At 40.6% G+C, this 20,802-nt stretch overlaps 1 protein-coding gene and 1 long non-coding RNA gene across 2 annotated transcripts in view; one reads left to right on the plus strand and one right to left on the minus strand.

Moving 5' to 3' along the window:
• FBLL1 (fibrillarin like 1) overlaps positions 1 to 51 on the minus strand; it is a 2,685-nt gene extending 2,634 nt beyond the window's left edge. Inside the window, exon 1 of the mRNA XM_034655659.1 lies at positions 24 to 51. Coding sequence (XP_034511550.1) covers positions 24 to 51 — 28 coding nt within the window. The remainder of the gene's footprint in view (positions 1 to 23) is intronic.
• Positions 52 to 2,237: 2,186 nt separating this feature from the next.
• The window catches only part of LOC117801564, a 33,582-nt gene continuing 15,017 nt past the window's right edge, over positions 2,238 to 20,802 (plus strand). Inside the window, exons 1-2 of the long non-coding RNA XR_004624222.1 lie at positions 2,238 to 2,569; positions 8,815 to 8,901. This is a non-coding gene — a long non-coding RNA (uncharacterized LOC117801564). The remainder of the gene's footprint in view (positions 2,570 to 8,814; positions 8,902 to 20,802) is intronic.

The following is a 20,802-nucleotide window of genomic DNA, read 5'->3' on the forward strand; positions in this document are numbered from 1 at the left end:
CCCCCCACGGCCACCCGACCCACCCCCGCGCGAGCTTGAGGCAGACTTCATGGCGCGCCCCGGGCACCCGGGTGGGCGGCTAGCAGTGATTATAAAGCGTCGCAGATAACTGGCGGCGGTTGTCAGGGATTACCAGTGGCTTGGAGCCGTTGTCGGGAGTCACAGGTGGTTCTGGATGGCGGTCCTAACGTGGGGCATCGGCGACAGCGGATGCTGCTGGCCCGGTTACCCACAGCAGGAGACCGGGGCAAGGTGCGCGGCGGTCGGGAAGAGCTTTACCGCAGTGCCGGCATCCTTGGAGCCGCCCTTCGACGCAGCGACTGGCGTGATTGCATCATACCCGCTTCTGCGACCCTGCAGCCCCGGAAGCCCCCCTTCTGACCCGCGAGCAGACGCAACCTGCCTCCTTTTAACTCTTCCCCTTCCTCACCTCCTGCTTTCTTAGGGACCCTTTGCACTTCTCCTGGGGCTCAGAGAAGGAAGCGTGTCCGCTGCAGATGAGGATGAGAGCAACGGCTTTAGTCCTTGCTGTGCCACTGGCTCGCTGCGTGGTCTTAGGGAGCTTACCTGACCCTCTCTGAAATTCCTGTTTCAACTTGGGCAGGGTTTTTGAGCTGAGTTTCAACATCCCATCTGTAAAACAGAACCTACCTCAAAAGTTTGTTTTAAAGCGCTACATACACTTACTGCAGCCATGGCGCATGATAATTACTGTTAGTTTTTTTTTTTAAGCATTTCTTTTGGTCTTTTTATTGAGGTATAGTTTACACCCAGTAAAGTGCACCAATTTTTGGTTTTTTTTAAGTAAATGTATTACCTCTTAGAATTGTTGCCACTTGTGCAAGAGTGGCTCTTGCACCCTTATACAATGTTGATGAAAATGCAAATTGCAATTGGTACACATAGTCTGACAAAACACTTAAACAATATACCTATACTTTGACTTATTCTGCTTTGAAAATGTTATCCTAAAGGGATGATGCCAGCAATTACCAATGATGGTAATTAGTATAGTTTTGTCTTTTTAGATTTTATTTACTTATTTGTCAGAGAGAGTACAAGCAGGAGGAACAGCAGGCAGAGGGAGAAGCAGGCTCCCCCACTGAGCAAGGTGCCCAATGTGGGACTCGATGTGGGGCTCGATCCCAGGACCCTGGGATCAAGACATGAGCAGAAGACAGACGTTTAACTGACTCAGTCACCCAACGTCCCACCAATGATGGTAATTAGAACTGCTAGAGCAGGGGAGGTGAGGGCAGTAGTGATAATGATCATTGTCAGAGAAGGGGCAGAGGTGAGATGAAGTAGACCAACCAATCCAAGGGAAATATTTAGAAGATAGAAATCACAGGGCTCTCTAATAGAGTGGATGTAGGAAGTCAGAAAGAGGAAAATTCCAAGCCAGAGATTGCCAAGCCATAATGCCTCCCCTTTAAAAAAAAAAAATTGTTTGAGATAGAGAGAGAGAGAGAGAGAGTGCAAGCAAGCACTCAAGTAGGGGTGGGGGAGAGGCAGAGGGAAAGGGAGAAGCAGACTCCCTGCTGAGCAGGGAGCCTGACACAGGGCTCGATTCCAGGACCCCAGGATCATGACCCAAGCCAAAGGTATACACTTAACCAACTGAGCCACCCAGGCACCCCCATGCCTCCCCTTTCTGGTTAATATTCTGCAAGCTGCAGCCCTGGTTGTTATCTACTTAGCTCTGCTCTCTTCCATCGACTGTGCTAACTCCCAGAATTTGTTCTGGGATGCAACAGCAAGAAATTGTTGATTCTTCAGTGTGAATGGGGACACAAGGGCTCGAGCCCTAAATCCTGTAACACACCTCAGCAGGAGCCAAAATCTTATGCTTACTCCTGAATTCTAGTCTATGTTTCAAAAACCCCACTCTTTCAGTCCGCGACATTTTTTTGATCATTAAAAACAAAAACAAAAAACACTGGGCAGCACGAAAGGACAGAAAAACAGGTATAACGTGGAGGCTTGAGCATTCAGTCAGCACCTCGGACAGCGACACCAACAGGGACCTTTTACCTACTTTGGCTTGGGACCCGCCCAAGAGCGGGGGAAGGTGGTGAATGTAGATGGTATAAGCAACCTTTGGACCTCTCTATTTGTGGAACAAAGTGCCTGCTCCAGGGAAAAACAAAGCATACCTCAAGATCAGAGCAAATATCAGGCAGGGTGTACTGAATGCACACACACCAAAGCTTTCATTTCATCCTGGACCAGAACTCTTCCTGTTTCAAATTCATGGACAGCAGCACCGGGTCTGATTTTCTCAGGGGGCCAAAATGCCTCCTTAATAGGGGCCATAAGCTTATGTGCTGGAATGTGGACTAGCAGTTAAAGAGTACAATGTACAGTTCCTCAGGTGGATGACTGTTGTAAAACATTTTCCTTAGAGGTTTCTGCTCTCATTACAAATTGAGGAGTGTACTCCAAAATGATGAACTACGCCTCATGTCTTGGTTTGGATTTCCCCCAAATCAGACCCTGTAATGGTTAATTTTATGGATCAACTTAACTGAACCATGGAGTGCCTGGATATTTGGCCAAACTTATCCTGGTGAGTCTCTGATGGTGTTTTGGGATGAAATTAACTTTTAACGAAGTAGACTGCATAAAACAGTGTGCCCTCCATAATGTGGGTGGGCCTTATTCAATCTGTTGGAGGCCTAAATAGAACAAAAGACTGACCTTTCCCAGAGTAAGAGAGAATTCTCCTGCCTGACAGCCTTTGAACTGGCACATTGACTTCCTGGTTCTATAGCAGCCTGCCTGCCTTCAGACTTTAACTGCAACACTGGCTCTGCAAATTTTGAATTTGCCAGTCTTTATAATGGTGTGAATGATTTCCTTGTAATCTCCTTCTTTAGATAGACGTAGATCTAGATCTAGGTACAGATACAGATAATCTATTTATCCTGTTGGTTCCATTTATCTAGAGGACAGACCCTGAGACAAGAACATGGGTCCAGGTGGTTTTTTTGAGAGGTGATCCCGGGAAGCAAACATTGGGGATGGGGAAATGAGACAGGAAGCTAGAAAAGCTAAGATAGGCTACATTAATTAGAAGATTACTACAGTGGGAGATGAGGGCTCAAATGTCCTGAGTACCCTCTGTGAAACTGTGTGGAGGGCATCTCAGAATTGTTCTACCACAGGCTGGGAGGCTAGGGCATTAATTCACCACTCTCCTTTTCTCTATTGTTGGGAGTTGTTTCTGGGGCATTAACTCTCCTGCCCTTTGAGCTGCTCTTGTGTGTGTCTCAGCAAACTCCTCTGATTCTACAGAAAGCCATCAGGCAGAGAGGCAGGCACTCGGGGTAGGGAGATGCGGTCATGGTGGAAACTGTTTATCACTGCTGCAGGTGAGCTCAGAGCTGGGCCTATGGGATATTGGGTAAGGCACCCACAGTGCATGCTTCACTCAGCTACTCCATCTCATACACAACCAGAGCTCTGTAACTTAGAAAATGTGCATGAGCTCATAAAGCTTATTACATTGCAGGGGGGGGACTTATTGCATTTGGAAAGAAAGTCATACTATAAATACAATAACACCACCTGTAATTTGGGTATTCAACCTAGCAGTACAAAACTCTCCTCAGTATTTTTTTTTTAAGATTTATTTATTTATTTATTTATTTGAGAGAGAGTGTAAGTTGGAGGGAGGGTCAGAGGGAGAGGGAGAAGCAGGCTCCCCACTGAGCAGGGAGCCTGATGTGGGGCTTGATCCCAGGACCCTGGGATCATGACCCAAGCTGAAGGCAGACGTTTAACCAACTGAGCCACCCAGGCACCCTCTCCTCAGTATTTTTTACTCTAGTAGACAGTATCATAGAGGTCTGCAGTTGTATTTGGATAGTTCATTCCTTCTTTGTTTTTATTCAGGGTATTAAAGCCCAGTCCTCCACAATGAACCCTCTCCATTATGCCTCCAGACCACTGAAGAGGATCCATATCCAACACCAACAGATCCACTCAACTTTTACCGAAGATAGTTTAGATAATTCTGTACAACATTCCAGGTATAAGCCTTTGAGGGCACAGCTACTGACACATTTCAACTTTTGTCTTATCACCTTCTGTTATGCTATTATTAACATTCCTTTACCACAATACAAGCAAGTATCTCTCAGGCCCCTGTTCCTAGCCTGTTTTAAATGGACTGAGGTGGCCTTTCCAGTGCACTTGCTGTTCGTTCCAGAACTGACATACTCAAGAATGTCATGCATTTACATGGAATCTGCTGGGAGGGGTGGCTAGTGATTTCAAACTCTAAATCTAATGAGCAACATCTTCATGAAATTGGAGTCGTTCTTTGGGAGTAATTCCTGTCAACTGGCAATAGCAGTGGGCTACCTCACTGGTGGTGCCCATAACCCAGGTTTTGGTGGCCCACCCTGCTCACTAGATTTCATACCAGGGCTTGAGGCAGTCTTTATTACACTCCAGCAGTGACAATTCCTCCAGATATCTTCTTCCCCACCCCCATCCCCCATCAGTTTCATTATGTTATCGCTGTCATTTTCTACAATCTGCTATGGGTTCCAGAACCACCCTCCCTTATGTATGCAAGCCTTGGCAGCTTTCTTAGGCCTCTGTCCCACTGATGGTGACAGCCTTAGAACTGCTAAAAACTAAGTTTTCAAATTTTGCTTTTCACCAGAGGCATCCTTACCCAGAACAGGGTTTGATGACTCCCAGAGAACTTTTCTGTGTCCTGGCTATGATTCCTACCTGGCAAAGCCATTTTTTTACAGCCTGTCTATTGAGATGCTATAGCCTGGGAGCACCCATCAGCCAGCAAGACTTTCAGTCCAGTTGAACATGTTCCACCTGTTCATGACCCAGAATGCTACCAAGGCAAGGACTCATGCCAAGTTTTGACCTCTTAAGATGTCAAAAAACTCTTCCACTTAAATTTTCATCTGGAGCCACTGATAACATTGAAATCTGTCTCATTCCAAAGGTTCATGAGTAGTGGGTCCTACCTACTCAAGGTGCTTCCTAAAGTGATAATTTGTCATTGTGATCCAGACCTTTCTCTCTGACAGCCAATAAGAACAACTATAGCCACTTAAACTTTTGTTTACAGTTGACTTATTATTCCATAAGATATGCCCTATAAGTAATATTCATAATTACATCTGTCACTGGGCCTTAATAGTTAACATGGAGTACATCAGTCCTACTTCTAGACTTAAAAAGATATATGAGCTGAGCAACTTTGCTCTATTTCTCTCATACACCATTCTAGAAAATTGCCTAACAAATGACTAGCCATGATTTAGATAAAACAAGCTGGAAGGCTGTGTGACCTCATTCCCAGTCTCATTAATATTTAAACAGTCATGCATGTAGTGACTTCCCCAACCTGGTTTCTAAAAACCATGGTCCACTTCCAAAGGTTGACTCCAGGGATTTGCATCTCCATACCCAGTGACAGCCATAGATGTATTTGATCAAGATGGGCTGGGCTGTGATGCAGTAACATGACCCCCAAATCTCAATGGATTAATGTAACTATGTTTATTTCTTGCTTACTTTTTAAAAAAAGATTGTATTTATTTATTTGAGAAAGAGACAAAGATAGTGACAGAGATAGTGAGAGAGAGAGAGACAGAGAGAGCACTAGTGGGGAGGAGAGGGAGAAGCAGTCACCTGCTGAGCAGGGAGCCTGGATGTGGGACTAGATATCAGGACCCTGGAATCATGACCTGAGACAAAGGCAGACACTTAACTGACTGAGCCACCCAGGCGCCCCTCTTGCTTACTTTTCACGTGCACTGAAGATCCGCTGGAGGTTTGTTCCTCATAATCACTGAAGGGCTTGGGTAAAAACTTCTCATGGCTATAACATGAGAAACAAGAGGGCTTACATTGTCAACACTAGGGAAAGAGTGCATGGAGAACTCACATTCCCTTTTCTATGGTTTGGCCTAGGGTTTGATGTAGTCATTTCTACTCACAACCCATTGGCTGGAACTAGTTATATGTCCTGTCTAACTGGAAGGCAGCTGGGAAACATGAGTGAGATAATCAGTGAACAGTAAATGTTTTTGCCATAAGTATTTATTGCATAATGCCAGGCTGGCAGACCTTGATCAGTGTACCCAATACAAACATTTCGAATGAAATTTACTGTTCGATGTGCATATATTTAAATTTACTAAGCAAGGCAAAATATAATACTTTTTTACTAACACATGACTAAAACCCAGAATCATAATCAAATCCCAACCATGTATCTAGTCTGTTAAATAAAGTAGAAAAAAGAGAAATGTTTCTCCCTTCCTAGTCTCTGTGCCTTAGAGAATAGCTCAGGTTCCTTAATTGGGATTCCATTAATAATTGGCTATTCCCTTGCTGGGTATGGCACTTTATGTTTAGGGTGGCTCAGACCCTCCCTCTATTGCCCTCTGCAAAATTAGTGACTGGGACTCAGTTAATGCTTAGAAAGCTTTGATGGATGTATTAGGGCTCTCCAGAGAAACAAAAATTTATTTTCTCACAGCTCTGGAAGCTGGAAGTCCAAGCTTAGAAAGCCAGCATTGTCAGTTTCTGGTGAAAGCTCTCTCTTTCTGGCCTGTGGAAGGTTGCCTTCTCACTGTGCCCTCACCTGATGGAGAGAAAGAGAGAGAGTGAGCTCTCTGCTGTCTCTTCTTCAATTAACCTTCTTTACTTCCTTATTCCAAATACAGACATTGAGAGGGCTTCAACACATGAATTTGGGGGAGATGCAATTGAGTCTATAAATAACAAGCTACTTCTCCAGGCTCTTCTTTCTAGAAGAAACCTTAGAAATCACCAATAATTCCTCTTTTTTACAGGACAGGAAATTTAGATTCAGAAGTTAGCTGGCTTGTCCATAATACAAATCCTATAATCTACAAATCCCTACGAACAAATTACCTAAAATCCCCACAAAAATACAGTGGGTCTAATTGGGCTTTCATCAATTCATTACGTTTTACCTTTTACAAGCATTGTCTATGCTTACATCATGAAACCTTTGGCCAATTGAAAATGAAAAGCACCAAACAACAAAAAAAAAAAGGAAAAAATTTTTACCTCTAACTTCAATAAAACTTCTATAACCCAACTGAATATTATTTAACTAATTTCCTAAGACAGTTAATACTGGCCACTTGAGCTGATTTTGGCTAAGAAGGAAAGTCGAAGACTGACAGGAAAAAATAACCAAAAAATTACATAAAATTACATCATACCCTAGTTTAAATTCTCTGTAAGAACTAATTGTTCAGGGGCGCCTGGGTGGCTCAGTCGTTAAGCATCTGCCTTCAGCTCAGGGCGTGATCCCGGCGTTCTGGGATCGAGCCCCACATCAGGCTCCTCCGCTGGGAGCCTGCTTCTTACTCTCCCACTCCCCTGCTGTATTCCCTCTCGCTGGCTGTCTCTCTGTCAAATAAATAAATAAATCTTAAAAAAAAATAAAGAATTAATTGTTCAAGGAGAAAAAAAATCAAGGCTGCCAGATGACTCATCATTTACCCCAATATATTAAGAATAATTTCTCTATGACCCCATTTGTACCATTAGCTTGTTCTGCTTTCTGAGAATTTGATAGCCCGTAGGGAAACCACAAATATAGCCATAAAAATTAAAACAACACATTTAGGGAAAGGCTGAGACCTTTTCACTCAAATACCTGCATTGTCTTCAGTGACTCCAAGACTCAGAGTCCTCTGGGGTCCTTTGCTCCCAGGCCCCTGTGTATCTTAGTATGCTACCGAGGGCTCTGTGCTGTGCAAAGGAAGGGCAGCTGGCATCCCTCTTAGTCTACCAGATGAAGGTGCACGGGCACAGATGACCTGGAAGCCACAGGGATAGGTGATACCCCTGGTATGGGTGCAAAGGTAGGCCTGAAATCTGGATAGACTAGAAGGAAAAGGAAGGAATCTGAAATGTAGTAGAAGAAAAAGAGGAGAGAAAGAGAAAGTGGAGAAGGAAAAACATAGATTTCAAGGCAAAGGGACATGGGTCCCAGTCCTGGCTCATTGAATTGTTAGTTGTGTCTTCAATGGAATAATCAGGTTGTTATAAGGATTATAGAGTCTTACGATAAGTGCTCAAATGAGTAGTTCTTACCAAAGTTATTAAGCCAGAGCAGGTACAGAGGGGCTTATGATGTTGGCAGAGTTCCTTTGCTGCTAGATATTGGCACATCCTTGTTTAACTATGCTTGAAATCTCTTAAGCAAATAGGTATTTACCAAGCAAAATCATAAGAAGAAAAAATGTCTTCCTTTCCTATCCAATCCCTACTCTTATTTCAGTCTCAACTGGTGCCTCAGGCTTCTTATGATTTTTGCATTCAGTCAGACAAACCCAATGATAGGCAACTGAACATCAGCCTAAAGGAACTGAAAGGATCATTTTTTCAAGAGAAAGAGGAAAGACTCTTGACAAGGATAAAGACTTAATTTGACCAAGTCTTACTGATTCAGTCCTGATCTTAAGAGTTCCTCAGAGAAGAAACTCTTTGGGTTGCTAATTTATCAGGCATTGTACATTATTTCTCTAAATGCTTTTATTTATTATTATTTATTTATTTATTTATTTATTTATTATTTATTTATTTATAATTAGTAAGCTCTATACCCAACATGGGGCTCAAACCCACAACCCTGAGATCAAGAGTCGCACACTCTTCTGACTGAGCTAGCCAGCTGCCCCTGTACATTATTTTTTTGATATCAATTTCTAGAACATTCCTAAGGGAAGAAAAGTTCCGCCTGTGGTCCTGGTGCTGAGCTAACTGTTTTAACTCCTATCATCTTCACAGGAACCTTGGGGAGAAAGTATTATTACTTCCATTGAACAGATGGGGAAGCTAATGGTTGAAGAGAGGAAGTAACTTTCCCAAGCCAAGGTATATAACTTGTAAGTGGTAACTAACATTTGATGAGTGTCTGCCCAGAGCTATCTCAATTGTTATTACTGGCAGTAGTAGCAGCATGGGAGTGACTATCATTTTTGAACACTGTGCATAGATTAACTATATATATATATATATATATATATATATATATATAATACAATTGTTAGATATTATATATAATTCTGTAATTCTGTCTGGTTGGAAAGAGTAAATAAGAATACACACACACACACATCCTCATTTATCTTTTTCAACTAGACACACAAAGAAATTAATTCACATATCCAGAGTCACACAGCCAATAACTGGTAGAATCAGGATTTAAAACCACATCCAACCTTACATCTACCCTCAACTGCAATGCTACCCAGCCACATCCCCATTGTATTAGTCTACTTGAACTGCCATAACAAAATGCCACAGACTGGGTGGCTTAAAAATCGGAAATTTCTTCTCTCACTGTTCTAGAGACTGAAAAGTCTGAGATCGAGATGCCAGAAGGGTTCGTTTCTGGTGAGAACTCTGTCCTTGGCTTATAGGTGGCTGCCTTCTTACTGGGTCTTCATAAGGCCTTTCATGCATGTGCAAGAGGGGAGAAAGAGAGATATCTCTGGTGTCTTTCTCTTCTTGTAAGGATACCAGTCCTGTCAAAGTAGGGCCCCATTCTTATGACTTCATTTAACCTTAATTACCTTTTTAAAGGCCCCATCTCCAAATACAATCACATTGTGCTTAAGCTTCAACATATGAATGGGTGGGGGGGAGGAGGGAACACAATTCAGTCCATAAACTCACCGTCCTCAGAGTTGGTAGGCAAGGTTAAGGTGAGGAGAGATATAAAGTAACTCTTCCAGGGCCAAACAACAGGAAATAAGTGTCTGAACTGTGTAAAAATCCAGCCCGTATTCTGTGAATTTCTTCAGAGCAAGGACACGTACTCCTCTTGCATTTTACACAGGGTTAGGGTACAATTTTAGGCTGATTGATTTGTCCAGTACTAACCTTACCTTACCAAACTTGTCAAATTCAATGTCCAGCATTGATGAGGGTACAAGGATATAGAGTTATCATGCACTGTTGCTGAGACTTTGACATGTTACTCTCTCTCGGGGAGTCATTTGGTAATGTATGCTGAATCCTGTAATATGAGCGTACCCTTTGATTCAACAATTCCACTTCTTCGCTATTTATTAGAAGATGATCATGGGTATGTGAAAAAATTTAGCTCCAAGAATCTTCACTGCAGTATTATCTCAAAAAACGTAAGTTAAGAAATAAGCTCTGTGCTCAACAATAACTGACTAACATAAATTGTAGTATATCCATAAAGTAGAATAAAATTCAGCTAATATTGATGTTTTGGAAGAATATGCAAGGCCATGGAACTATACCCATGACATATTAGTTAAAAATAAGACTGGTTAAAATATGACTCTTTTCCATTATAAACGTAAACACATGCATATGTTTGCACACAAAAAAGAACAAAACACTACAGTGTTTATAAATGTAATAGGATTATTGGTAACTTATGTTCTTCTTTTCTTGTTCATCCATAGTTTCTAAAATTAGGTTTGTGACAAGGGAAAAAACATTTTTGTGGAGCCCAATGGGGGGCTTGAACTCATGACCCCAAGGTCAAGACTTGAGCTGAGATCAAGAGTTTTACGCTTAATCAACTGAGACACTCAGGTGCCCCACAAACATTATTGTTTAAAAAAAATAACTATAAAGTCACATCTGAATTGAATTTTGATTAAAACAATTTGAGTTTCTATAGAAAGAAAGAAAATGTAAGGAGGAAAATAATAAAAACTTTACCTTCCAGCTTCAGAAAAATAGAGAGTGGTCTAAGAGAGTGGTCTAGACGGGAAATACATAAGATTCAACTAGAATACAATGCTCAGACCCTGCTTTTCTAACCATAAGCCAATATTTATTTTGAAAAAAAAAACACCACTTTTTAAAATTAGGAGTTTCTTGAATAGTTGACTCAAACTCTCTATTGAATTTGTCCTTGATATTTTGCAAATTCTTTATACAAAACAATGCAAGGAAAGTATGCTGGTCTAGAATGTCAAGGTCAAAGTTAGCAGAGAGCCCTAATACAAACCCCCCACACTTTTATTTATATAAACTATATTTTAGAGCAGTTTTAGTACAGATTTGAGTACAAAATACAGAATTCCCATGTAACTCCAACCCTACCCGTGCATAGGCCCTCCCCACTCCCAATCTTGTGCGCCAGCGCAGTACATCGCTCCTACCAGTGACCCACAGTGATCTGTCATTATCAGCTGAAGTCCACAGCTTATATTGGGGCTTACTCTTGGTGTTATACATTCTGTGGGTTTTGTCAGACACAATTTCTTTTCCTTATTAAAATTAGTTTCATAATTACATCTAGTACTTACTGGCGAAGGTGAAACAATGTTGAAAGAGCCAAGTGGGATTGAGGGAAGACTGCATCATTGTCACCATTCCTTCTTACCTAAGGAAGGGGGCAAAGGGTGGTGATCATGGGGCACCTGAGTGTCTCAGGTCATGATCCCAGGGTCCCGAGATCGAGCCCTGCATCAGGCTCCCTGCTGGGGGGGGCGGACCCTGCTTCTCCATTTTACACTCCCCTTGCTTGTGTTCCCTCTCTCGCCGTCTCTGTCAAATAAATAAATACAATCTTTAAAAAAAAAAATGGTGGTGATCCCACAAAGCAGGGGTCTCCCAGAGGGTGGTCTAGCACAGGCTCTACTCCCTCTACACCCAGTCTCCAAAAGATGCTTACATGGGACTTCTGGACTCCTCCCGTTTCAGGCACCAACACAGGAGACTCAGCCTGGCATTCTTTGTGGCATGGTAGCCTCTCAGTCCACTGAGGTCCCTACTGTGCATCTAACTAAGATCTATGTTCGGTTAAGAATTACCTGATCCAATGAACACATTCCCAGCTGAATTACAAGGCAATGTTCTGCCATCTTGTTTCAGCTCATGAACAATTGTCCTTTTTATGGCCTATTTAGTGTCACATTTTCACATTTTTTGCTTTTGTTGGTAATTTTACTGTTTAAAATCATCCCCAAGCATAGTGCTGAGGACTATGTTCCTCGATGCAAGAAAGCTGTGCCTTACAGAGAAAACGTGTATTACATAAGCTTTGCTCAAGCATGAGTTATATAGTGCTGTTGGCTGTGAGTTCAATGTTAATGAATCAACTATATTAAATAATGTCTTCAAACAGAAACACTTGTCATACAACAAGTTATGTGAATTGATTAGTTAACGAAAATGTGACCAGAAGCTCTAGGAAATCTAATCCTGTTATTTTCCCAAGGAGTAATGGTTAAGTAATCATTAATTCAGTGTTCACAACAACTTTATAGAACATAACTGCCACAAATAACAAGAAATGGCTTTATAAAAATTCTAAGTTGTTATACATCAAATAATATAACATTAAGATACACAAGGCAAAGTATGACCAAATTAAAAGAAACAAATCTAAAAGCATAGTGGGAAAATTTAACAAACTTCTTTCAGCAACTGATAGAATATCAGATGAAAAACAATCAGAACATAAAAGGTTTTTAAATTGAGACAAAATCACATAACACAAATTCATCAATTTAACCATTTAAAAGTGTGCAATTTATTGGTTTTTAATAGATTCATAATGTTATACAGCCATCACCACTACCTCATTCCAGAACATTTTTATCATCTTAAAAACAAACTCTGTGTCCATTAAACAGCCACTTCCAATTCTTCTCTTATTTCTAGCCTCTGCAGCCACTAATTCATTGTCTGTCTCTATGGACTTACCTATTCTGGACATTTCATATAAATGGAATCATACAGTTTATTCTGGCTTCCTTCACTTAGCTTATGCTTTCAAGGTTTATCCATGTTGGAGTATGCATCAGCACTTCACTGCTTTTTGTGGTTAAATAATATTTTCATTGTATGGATTACCAAATTTTGCTTATCCCTTCATCAATGGATGGGGATTTGGGTTGTTTCCACTTTTGTCTTTTATGAATAATGCTATTAACATTGTGTACAGGGGCGTGAGTGGCACAGTCGTTAAGCGTCTGCCTTCGGCTCAGGGCGTGATCCCAGCGTTCTGGGATCGAGCCCCACATCAGGCTTCTCCTCCGCTAGGAGCCTGCTTCTTCCTCTCCCACTCCCCCTGCTTGTGTTCCCTCTCTCGCTGGCTATCTCTATCTCTGTCAAATAAATAAATAAAATCTTTAAAAAAAAAAAAACAAAAAACATTGTGTACAAATTCTTGAGTGAACATATGTTTTGTTTTTTTAAAGATTTTATTTATTTGACAGAGAGAGACAGGCAGCGAGAGAGGGAACACAAGCAGGGGGAGTGGGAGAGGAAGAAGCAGTCTCCCAGCAGAGGTGCCTGATGTGGGGCTCGATCCCAGAACGCCGGGATCACGCCCTGAGCCGAAGACAGACGCTTAATGACTGAGCCACCCAGGTGCCCCTCAACATATGTTTTTGACTCTCTTGGCTATACCTAGGACTATTGTTGCTGGGTCAAATGGTAGCTCTATGCTTGACTGTTCAAGGAAATGTTTTTCAGACTATTTAACTAGACTGTTTTCCACAGCAGCTGCACATTCCCACCAGCTGTATGTAATGGTTCTAATTTCTCCATATCCTCACTAATACTTCTATTTTTTTATTGCCATGCTAATGGTTGTAAAGAGGTAACACTGTGTTGTTTTGTATTTGCCTAATGGCTAATGATGTTGAAAATCTTTTCATGTTTTTATTGGCCACTATATATCTTCTTTGGAAAAATTTATTTTTAGAGATTTTTTTTTAAAGATTTTATTTTATTTGACAGAGAGAGAGACAGCCAGTGAGAGAGGGAACACAAGCAGGGGGAGTGGGAGAGGAAGAAGCAGGCTCCCAGCAGAGGAGCCTGATGTGGGGCTCGATCCCATAACGGCAGGATCACGCCCTGAGCCGAAGGCAGACGCTTAACTGCTGTGCCACCCAGGCGCCCCTAGAGATTTTTTAAAAAGATTTTATTTGGCAGAGAGAGACAGCGAGAGAGGGAACACAAGCAGGAGGGAGCTGGAGAGGGAAAAACAGGCTCCCGACCGAGCAGGGGGCCTTATACAGGGCTCCATCCCAGGGCGCTGGGATCATGACCTGAGCCAAAGGCAGACACTTAACTGAGCCACCCAGGCACCACTGGAAAAATTTCTGTTGAGGCTTTTTGGCCATCTTAAAAATGGGTTGTTTGTATTTTTGTTGTTGAGTTCTTTATATATCCTGTAAGAGAACATATAGCATAAGAGATATTTATATATTCTGGACAGTAATCAGATTTATGATTTGCAAATATTTTCTATTATGTTGCTTGTCTTTTGACTTTCTTGATAGTGTTCCTTTGATGCACAATAGTTTGTAATTTTGTTGATGTCCAATCTATTTTTTCTTTTGCTGTTTTTGTGTTTGGCTGTCAGATTTAATAAACAGTTGACTGATTGTAGGTCATGAAGATTTACACCTATATTTCCTTCTAAGTTTTATACTTTTAGCCCTTGCATTTGAGTCTTTGATCCATTTGGTTATTTTAGAATATGGTACGAGGTAGGGGTCCAAATTCACTCCTTTGCATGTGGATATCTAGTTATTCTAGCGCCAATTGTTGAAAAGACTACTTTTCACTCCACTGAATAATCTTGGTAAACTTATTGAAAATCAACTGACAATAGGGATGCCTGGGTGGCTCAGTTGGTGAAGTGTCTGCCATGGCTCAGGTCATGATCTCAGGGTCCTGGGATTGAGTCCATCAGGGCTCCCTGCTCAGCGGGGAGCCTGCTTCTCCCTCTCCCCCTAGAGCTCCCCCTGCTTGTGCTTACTGTCAAACAAAAAAAAAATCTTAAAAAGAAAAGAAAATCAACTAACAATAGATAATGGGTTTTTTTCTGAACTCTCACTTCAATTCCATTAATCTAGGTCTATCTTTAATGCCAGTTCCATACTGTTTTGATTACTATCAGTTTGTATTCAGATTTGGAATTGGGAATTTTGAATCTTCCCACTTTGTTCTTCTGTTTCAAGATTTTCTCTAATTGGGGTCTCTTGCAATTCCATATAAATTTTAGAATCAGTTTGTCAAGTTCTCCAAAGTCATCTGGGATTCTATTGAACAGTACAGATAGAATCTGTAGACTAATGTGAAGAGTATAGCCATTTGACAATGTTAAGTCTTCCAATTCATGAACACGGAACGTCATTCCATGATTTAGGTCTTCTTTAATTTCTTTCAACATGGTTTTGTAGTTTTTAGTGCACAAGTCTTACACTTCCTTGGTTAAATGTATTCCTAAGTATTTTATTCCTTTTGTATTGTTCATTGCAAGTATGTAGAAATGGAAGTAATATTTTTTAAATTTTAAATTAAAATTTTAATTTAAATAAATTTTAAATTACAACTGAAATTGTAGCAGCCATCTTGGTCAGCTTGAGACTGAAGTCAGTGCTAAGGGATGGCAGAGAAGAGATATGGGAACAACCAGGGCTCCAGAGGATACCAGAGTTAATGAGTTAACTCAGTCTGCAATCTCTACAACTGGACTTTGTTTCCTTATCACTTACACACCTTTGTTTCTTTGAGAAAGAAATTTTTATGTGGAAAACACTGTTGGCCATCTACCCAATATCTCCCCTTCTTTATTACTATGAGAACCTCATTCCTCCCCTCCCCCCAGGGAGGGAAGGGCAATATGCCCTGCTAAAAACTGCTTTCTCTTCAGATTTCTTTTCAGCTAGGAATGGCCATGACCCATGTAATAATGCCAGCAATTGAGATAGAAACATTTCAGAGTGGGGACACATGAAAAATCTTTTTAATGGGAATAGGTTTCTTCCCCACCTTCTAAATTGTTATATTTAGGGTTATAGGTACTACTTGCTGAATTATGGAGTACTTCATCTAGGTATACATTGTATAGAACCTTCAGAATTTGAAGGATGGCTTTGTTGCCACTATTTAGTTTCAGTACGTATACAGTTTACATCTAATTTGAGGTTGTTTTTCTTGAGTTTTATTTGTTTTTGGTCATGAATTACCAGATAATTGTAAGCTATTTGCTGGTGTTGTTACGTAATGCACCATATTTATTTTCTGTTTACCTTTTGACTCCCTTCACCCATTTCTCCCACCCTCCACCCTGTCTCTGGCAACCACCAACCTGTTCTCTGAGAATTTTTTTTTTTTTTTGATTCCACATGTAAGGGAGATCGTATGGTATTTGTCTTTCTCTGACTTATTCACTTCAGCTTACTGACCCTGAGGTATGGCCTGGTTATTGCAAATGGCAAGATTTTGTTCTTTATGATTGAATTAATATAACAATTTAGTATCAATAGCGTACAAAGTCTTTGCTCTGTCTGCTCCTCTCACTTTTTGTCACAAATTACATCTTTATATATTGTGTGCCCATAAACACGGATTTACAGTGACTGTGTTATGCAGCTGTCTTTTAAATAAGGAAAAAAGTTACCAAAAAATACATTAATACTGCCTTTTATGCTTATCTATATAGTTACCTTTACTGGCATTATTTCTTTATGTAGATTTGCAGTACCACCTAGTGTCCTTACATTTTAGTGTTTAGCATTGTAGGGAAGGTCTACTTGTGACAAACTCTTTCAATTTCTGTTCATTGAGATTGTCTGTTTTGTCTTCATGGGGCAGGGAGCTATTTGTAGAAATCTGTAATTCCAGTACAGTTAACAGTATTGGTTTGGTGTACAATATAGTGAAAATTCCATACACCACCCAGTGCTCATCATGACACGTGCACTTCTCAACCCTATCACCTGTCTCACCCATCTCCCCACCGATCTCCCCTCTGGTAACCATCAGTTTGTCCTCTATAGTTAAGAGTCTATTTCTTGGTTTATCTTTTTTCCCCCTTCTCCTTTGTATGTTTTGTTTCTTAAATTCCACATGAGTGAAATCATATGGTATGTCTTTCTGTGACTTACTTCGCTTAACATTAGACTCTCTAGTTCCAGCCATTTGTTACAAATGGCAAAATTTCATTTTTATGGCTAAATAATATTCTGCTGTATATCTTTTTTTGAAGTAGTTTTTCTAGACATTGAAGTCACAGTTAACAGGGTTTTTTTCTCTCACCTCTTTGAATATATCATTCCATTGTCTTCTGGTCCCCATGGTTTCTGAGGAGAAATAAGCTGTTGTCCTAAGAATCACTTGGACATGATGTGTAGCTTCTTTTGTTTTTGACTCTCTTTCAACAGTTTGATCATGTGTCTAAGAATGGATCTGAGTTTATTTAGAGTTCACTGAGCTTCTTGTATGTGTAGATTTGTTTTTTTTTCATCAAATTTAGAACGTTTTTAGGGATGCCTGGGTGGCTCAGTTGGTTAAGCATCTGCCTTTGGCTCAGGTCATGATCCCAAGGTCCTGGAGTTGAGCCCCAAGTTCAGCTCCCTGCTCAGCAGGGAGCCTGCTTCTCCCTCTGCCCGCCACTCCCCTTGCTTGTACACTGTCTCTCACACAAATAAATAAATAAAATCTTAAAAAAAATTTTAAGGAAGTTTTTAGCTATTATTTCTTCAAATACTTTCCGCCTCTTTCTCTCATCTAAGACTCCTATTATACCCTTGCTGGTCTTTTTGATGGTGTCCTACACATCTCTTAGGCTCTGCTCATTCTTTTAAAAATTTTTGTTACTTAGACTGGATAATTTCAGTTGGTTTATCTTCAAGTTCACAGATTCTTCCTTCCATCTGTTCAACTCTGCTGTTGGGCCCTTCTAGTGAATCTTTCATTCCAGTTATGCTTTTCAGCTCCACAATTCGACTTTTTATTTCTCTCTTCATTCCTATTTTCTATTTGGTGAGGTATCATTCTTATGGTTTCCTTTAGCTCCTTAAATATATTTCAAATAGCTGATTAAGTCATTGTCCTGCATGTCCAATGTCAGTGTTTCCTGGGGGACAATTTTCTATTATTTCCTTAGGTATGGGCCATATTTTGTTTCTTTACATGCCCCTGTAATATTTTTGCTTTTGAATACTGGACATTTTGAATATTTTAATGCAGCAATTCTGTAAATCAGGTAATATCCTTCCCCCCACCCAGGGTTTGTTAGTGATGTTGTCGTTAACTTTTCTCAACTAATTGCTCTGTGCATGCTGGTACAAACCTTTGACACTCAACCAGGAAGTTCACAACTCTTAGTATTTACTTCTTGCTTGCAGAACCTTAAAATCAGCTGGAGGTGGACCTTTTACAGTTTTTGCTGAGCGGGTGCACAGCCCTGGATATGAGCATGGCTTTCTAGATACCCAGTAATATGTCAGAGCTTTTCTAAGTCCTTATTCACCAAAGCATCTCATTCCCTAGCCTCTTCCCAAGATCTTTGATTATTCTATTTTTTCCCCCCCTGTTATCCATTCCCCCACAGTCAGCAACAACTAATACATTTGCCTGTGTTTGTGACAAATGCCTTCTAGGTAACTAGAAGAGTTCTGAGTTAGGTAAGACAAAGGGAAACCCTTTGAAATTGTACTCCAAGAAGCCATCAGACAGTTCAAAAGAAACAAGTATAGTTGTTTTTTTGTTTTTTGGTTTTTTTTTTTTTTTTTGCAAATTAGTCCCATTATACTCACTGTGGTACTGGTATACTCACAGGGAATGTGGCTGTTATCTTCAAGGCCACTGCTAAGCTATGGAGAGGGGGATGAGACCAGGGTAAGTTAAAATACCACAAAGCTGTCTGTTCTTACCAAGATTCAGCTGTTTCTGGGGTGCCTGGGTGGCATAGTGGTTAAGTGCCTTCGGCTCAGGGCGTGATCCCAGCGTTCTGGGATCGAGCCCCACGTCAGGCTCTTCCACTAGGAGCCTGCTTCTTCCTCTCCCACTCCCCCTACTTGTGTTCCCTAAAAAAAAAGATTCAGCTGTTTCTTCTTGATTATGTTGCCCTGGTCTGTAAGCCTTCAGTTAGTTTCCAGTTCTGAAAAAGTTCACTCTAACAATTTTTGCCAGCTTTTCATTCCTTTTACGGGATGAAGACTTCTGAAGTTCCTTAATACATTTTTGCAGAAGTCTGGATATAAAAGATTTAAAGAACTATATAGGATAGTGTATCCAATAAACTGCAGACATCATATTCAAGTATATGTGGAGCGTTTGTAAAAACTGAACAACTCCTGGGTTATAAAGCAAGTCTCAACAAATTTCAAATAATTGAAACAATGCATTTTAGAACAGAAATGTGTTTTCCAACAATAATGGAATTAAAATAGAACTCAATGACAAAAAGACAATTAGAATCTAGCAGCCAGCCAGTTACTAAAGGATGGTTATAGAGAACATGACAACATAGTTTTCTGGGGCTCTGGTCATATGCATGTCAGATCATCAGATGTCAGAGTTGAAATGCAGGAACGTTAGAAAGGTTCTGGTTTGACTCCCCCCCTTCAATTTTATAGGAGAGACAGAAAACCAAAAAAAGGTCACACAGAGAACTGTTGGCTGAAATAGTTCTATCCTAGGACTCCCGACCCAATGCTCTGATACAGGGCTGCTCCTCAAACCTTCCTTCATCCAGAGGTCTGGGCTGCCAGTATTCACTTTTCCCCTCCACAATCTCATACCCACACTGGGAACTCTAGCTTTGTTTCCTGACAGTCTTCCCATTTTCTCCTTAAAAATAGGCTAATCAGAGCTCTATTATTTCCTAGGGAAAAGTTTCTGGTATTATCTATTACCTAATGATATTTATAATTTCTGATAAGACAATGTTTTAAAGATGAAATAACCATAAACTTACTTTCTCAGGAAGTGGAAGACTGACTTGGCAGCACATGAACTAATCATGACCTTTGGTTAATTTAACATACACCCTAGTCTTTCATTAGTTCCTCCTATACCTCACTGAATCCTGTTTCTCACCCATAAAACACCTGGATCTACTGACTAATGGACTCAACAGTACAGTACATTCTCTTTGCCGTTACCAGGCTAAAAGGAAATTGTTTAGCTTCCACGTTTGCTAGAGAATACTGATCTAGTGTGAACGCTGGAACCTTTTATATACCCATTTGTTTGTAAACTGGAGTTACTGTTATAATTCATTAAGATCATCTCTTAGGTTCCTTTGGGCTCGGAGATCTTTGGAAACAGCATGGTACAACCCAGCTCATGCTCAATAAGCACTTGTTTTCCCCAGTGTTATGCTCTTTACACGAATTCTAATCTAATCTTTGTGTCGGCAGATTACATTAACTAGTGGCCCAACAATAACCCCTTTCCCTGACTACCTTCACTGTCACTAGAAATCTCCACCTTGTCTTTCTATAACTCCAATTTCTTGGAGTGAAACTATTCAACATGCCTAGGAGATGAATCTTGACTGATCTAAGCCAATCGTGGCAATTCTGTTCTTTGCTTATGCAAGTTTTTCCGGCTTCCCTTGCAACTAAATTGGCAATGACCAATGAGATGTGAAGAGTTAATCTGTAGCTTCTGAAAAAGTTCCAGTCTGTTAATTTTCTTGACCTTCCCCTGCGTTCAGGTTTGTTATATTCCCAATGTCCCGTTTTGCTAAAAAAGAAAGAGGTTAAATTGAGGAGTCAGACACACATAAATATGAATCTTGGTTTTCTTTGTGAGCAATTCAGGGCAGGATACTTACTTCTCCGAAGCCTCAGTTTTGTCGCTTGCTGAACAGGGATAAGTGTTACAAAAGAACAATGGAATGAAGACTATATGGCACAATGAAGGCGTGTGAAGTTCCTGGGGTCTATAGCAGAGCTCAATAAATGGGACTCCTTATCAAAGTAAAATGGATGAAAACATATCCCAGCCAACCCAATAAACACTCTCACT

The sequence above is a fragment of the Ailuropoda melanoleuca genome, chromosome 3, assembly GCF_002007445.2.
Source record: "Ailuropoda melanoleuca isolate Jingjing chromosome 3, ASM200744v2, whole genome shotgun sequence".
Classification (NCBI taxonomy): Eukaryota; Metazoa; Chordata; class Mammalia; order Carnivora; family Ursidae; genus Ailuropoda; species Ailuropoda melanoleuca.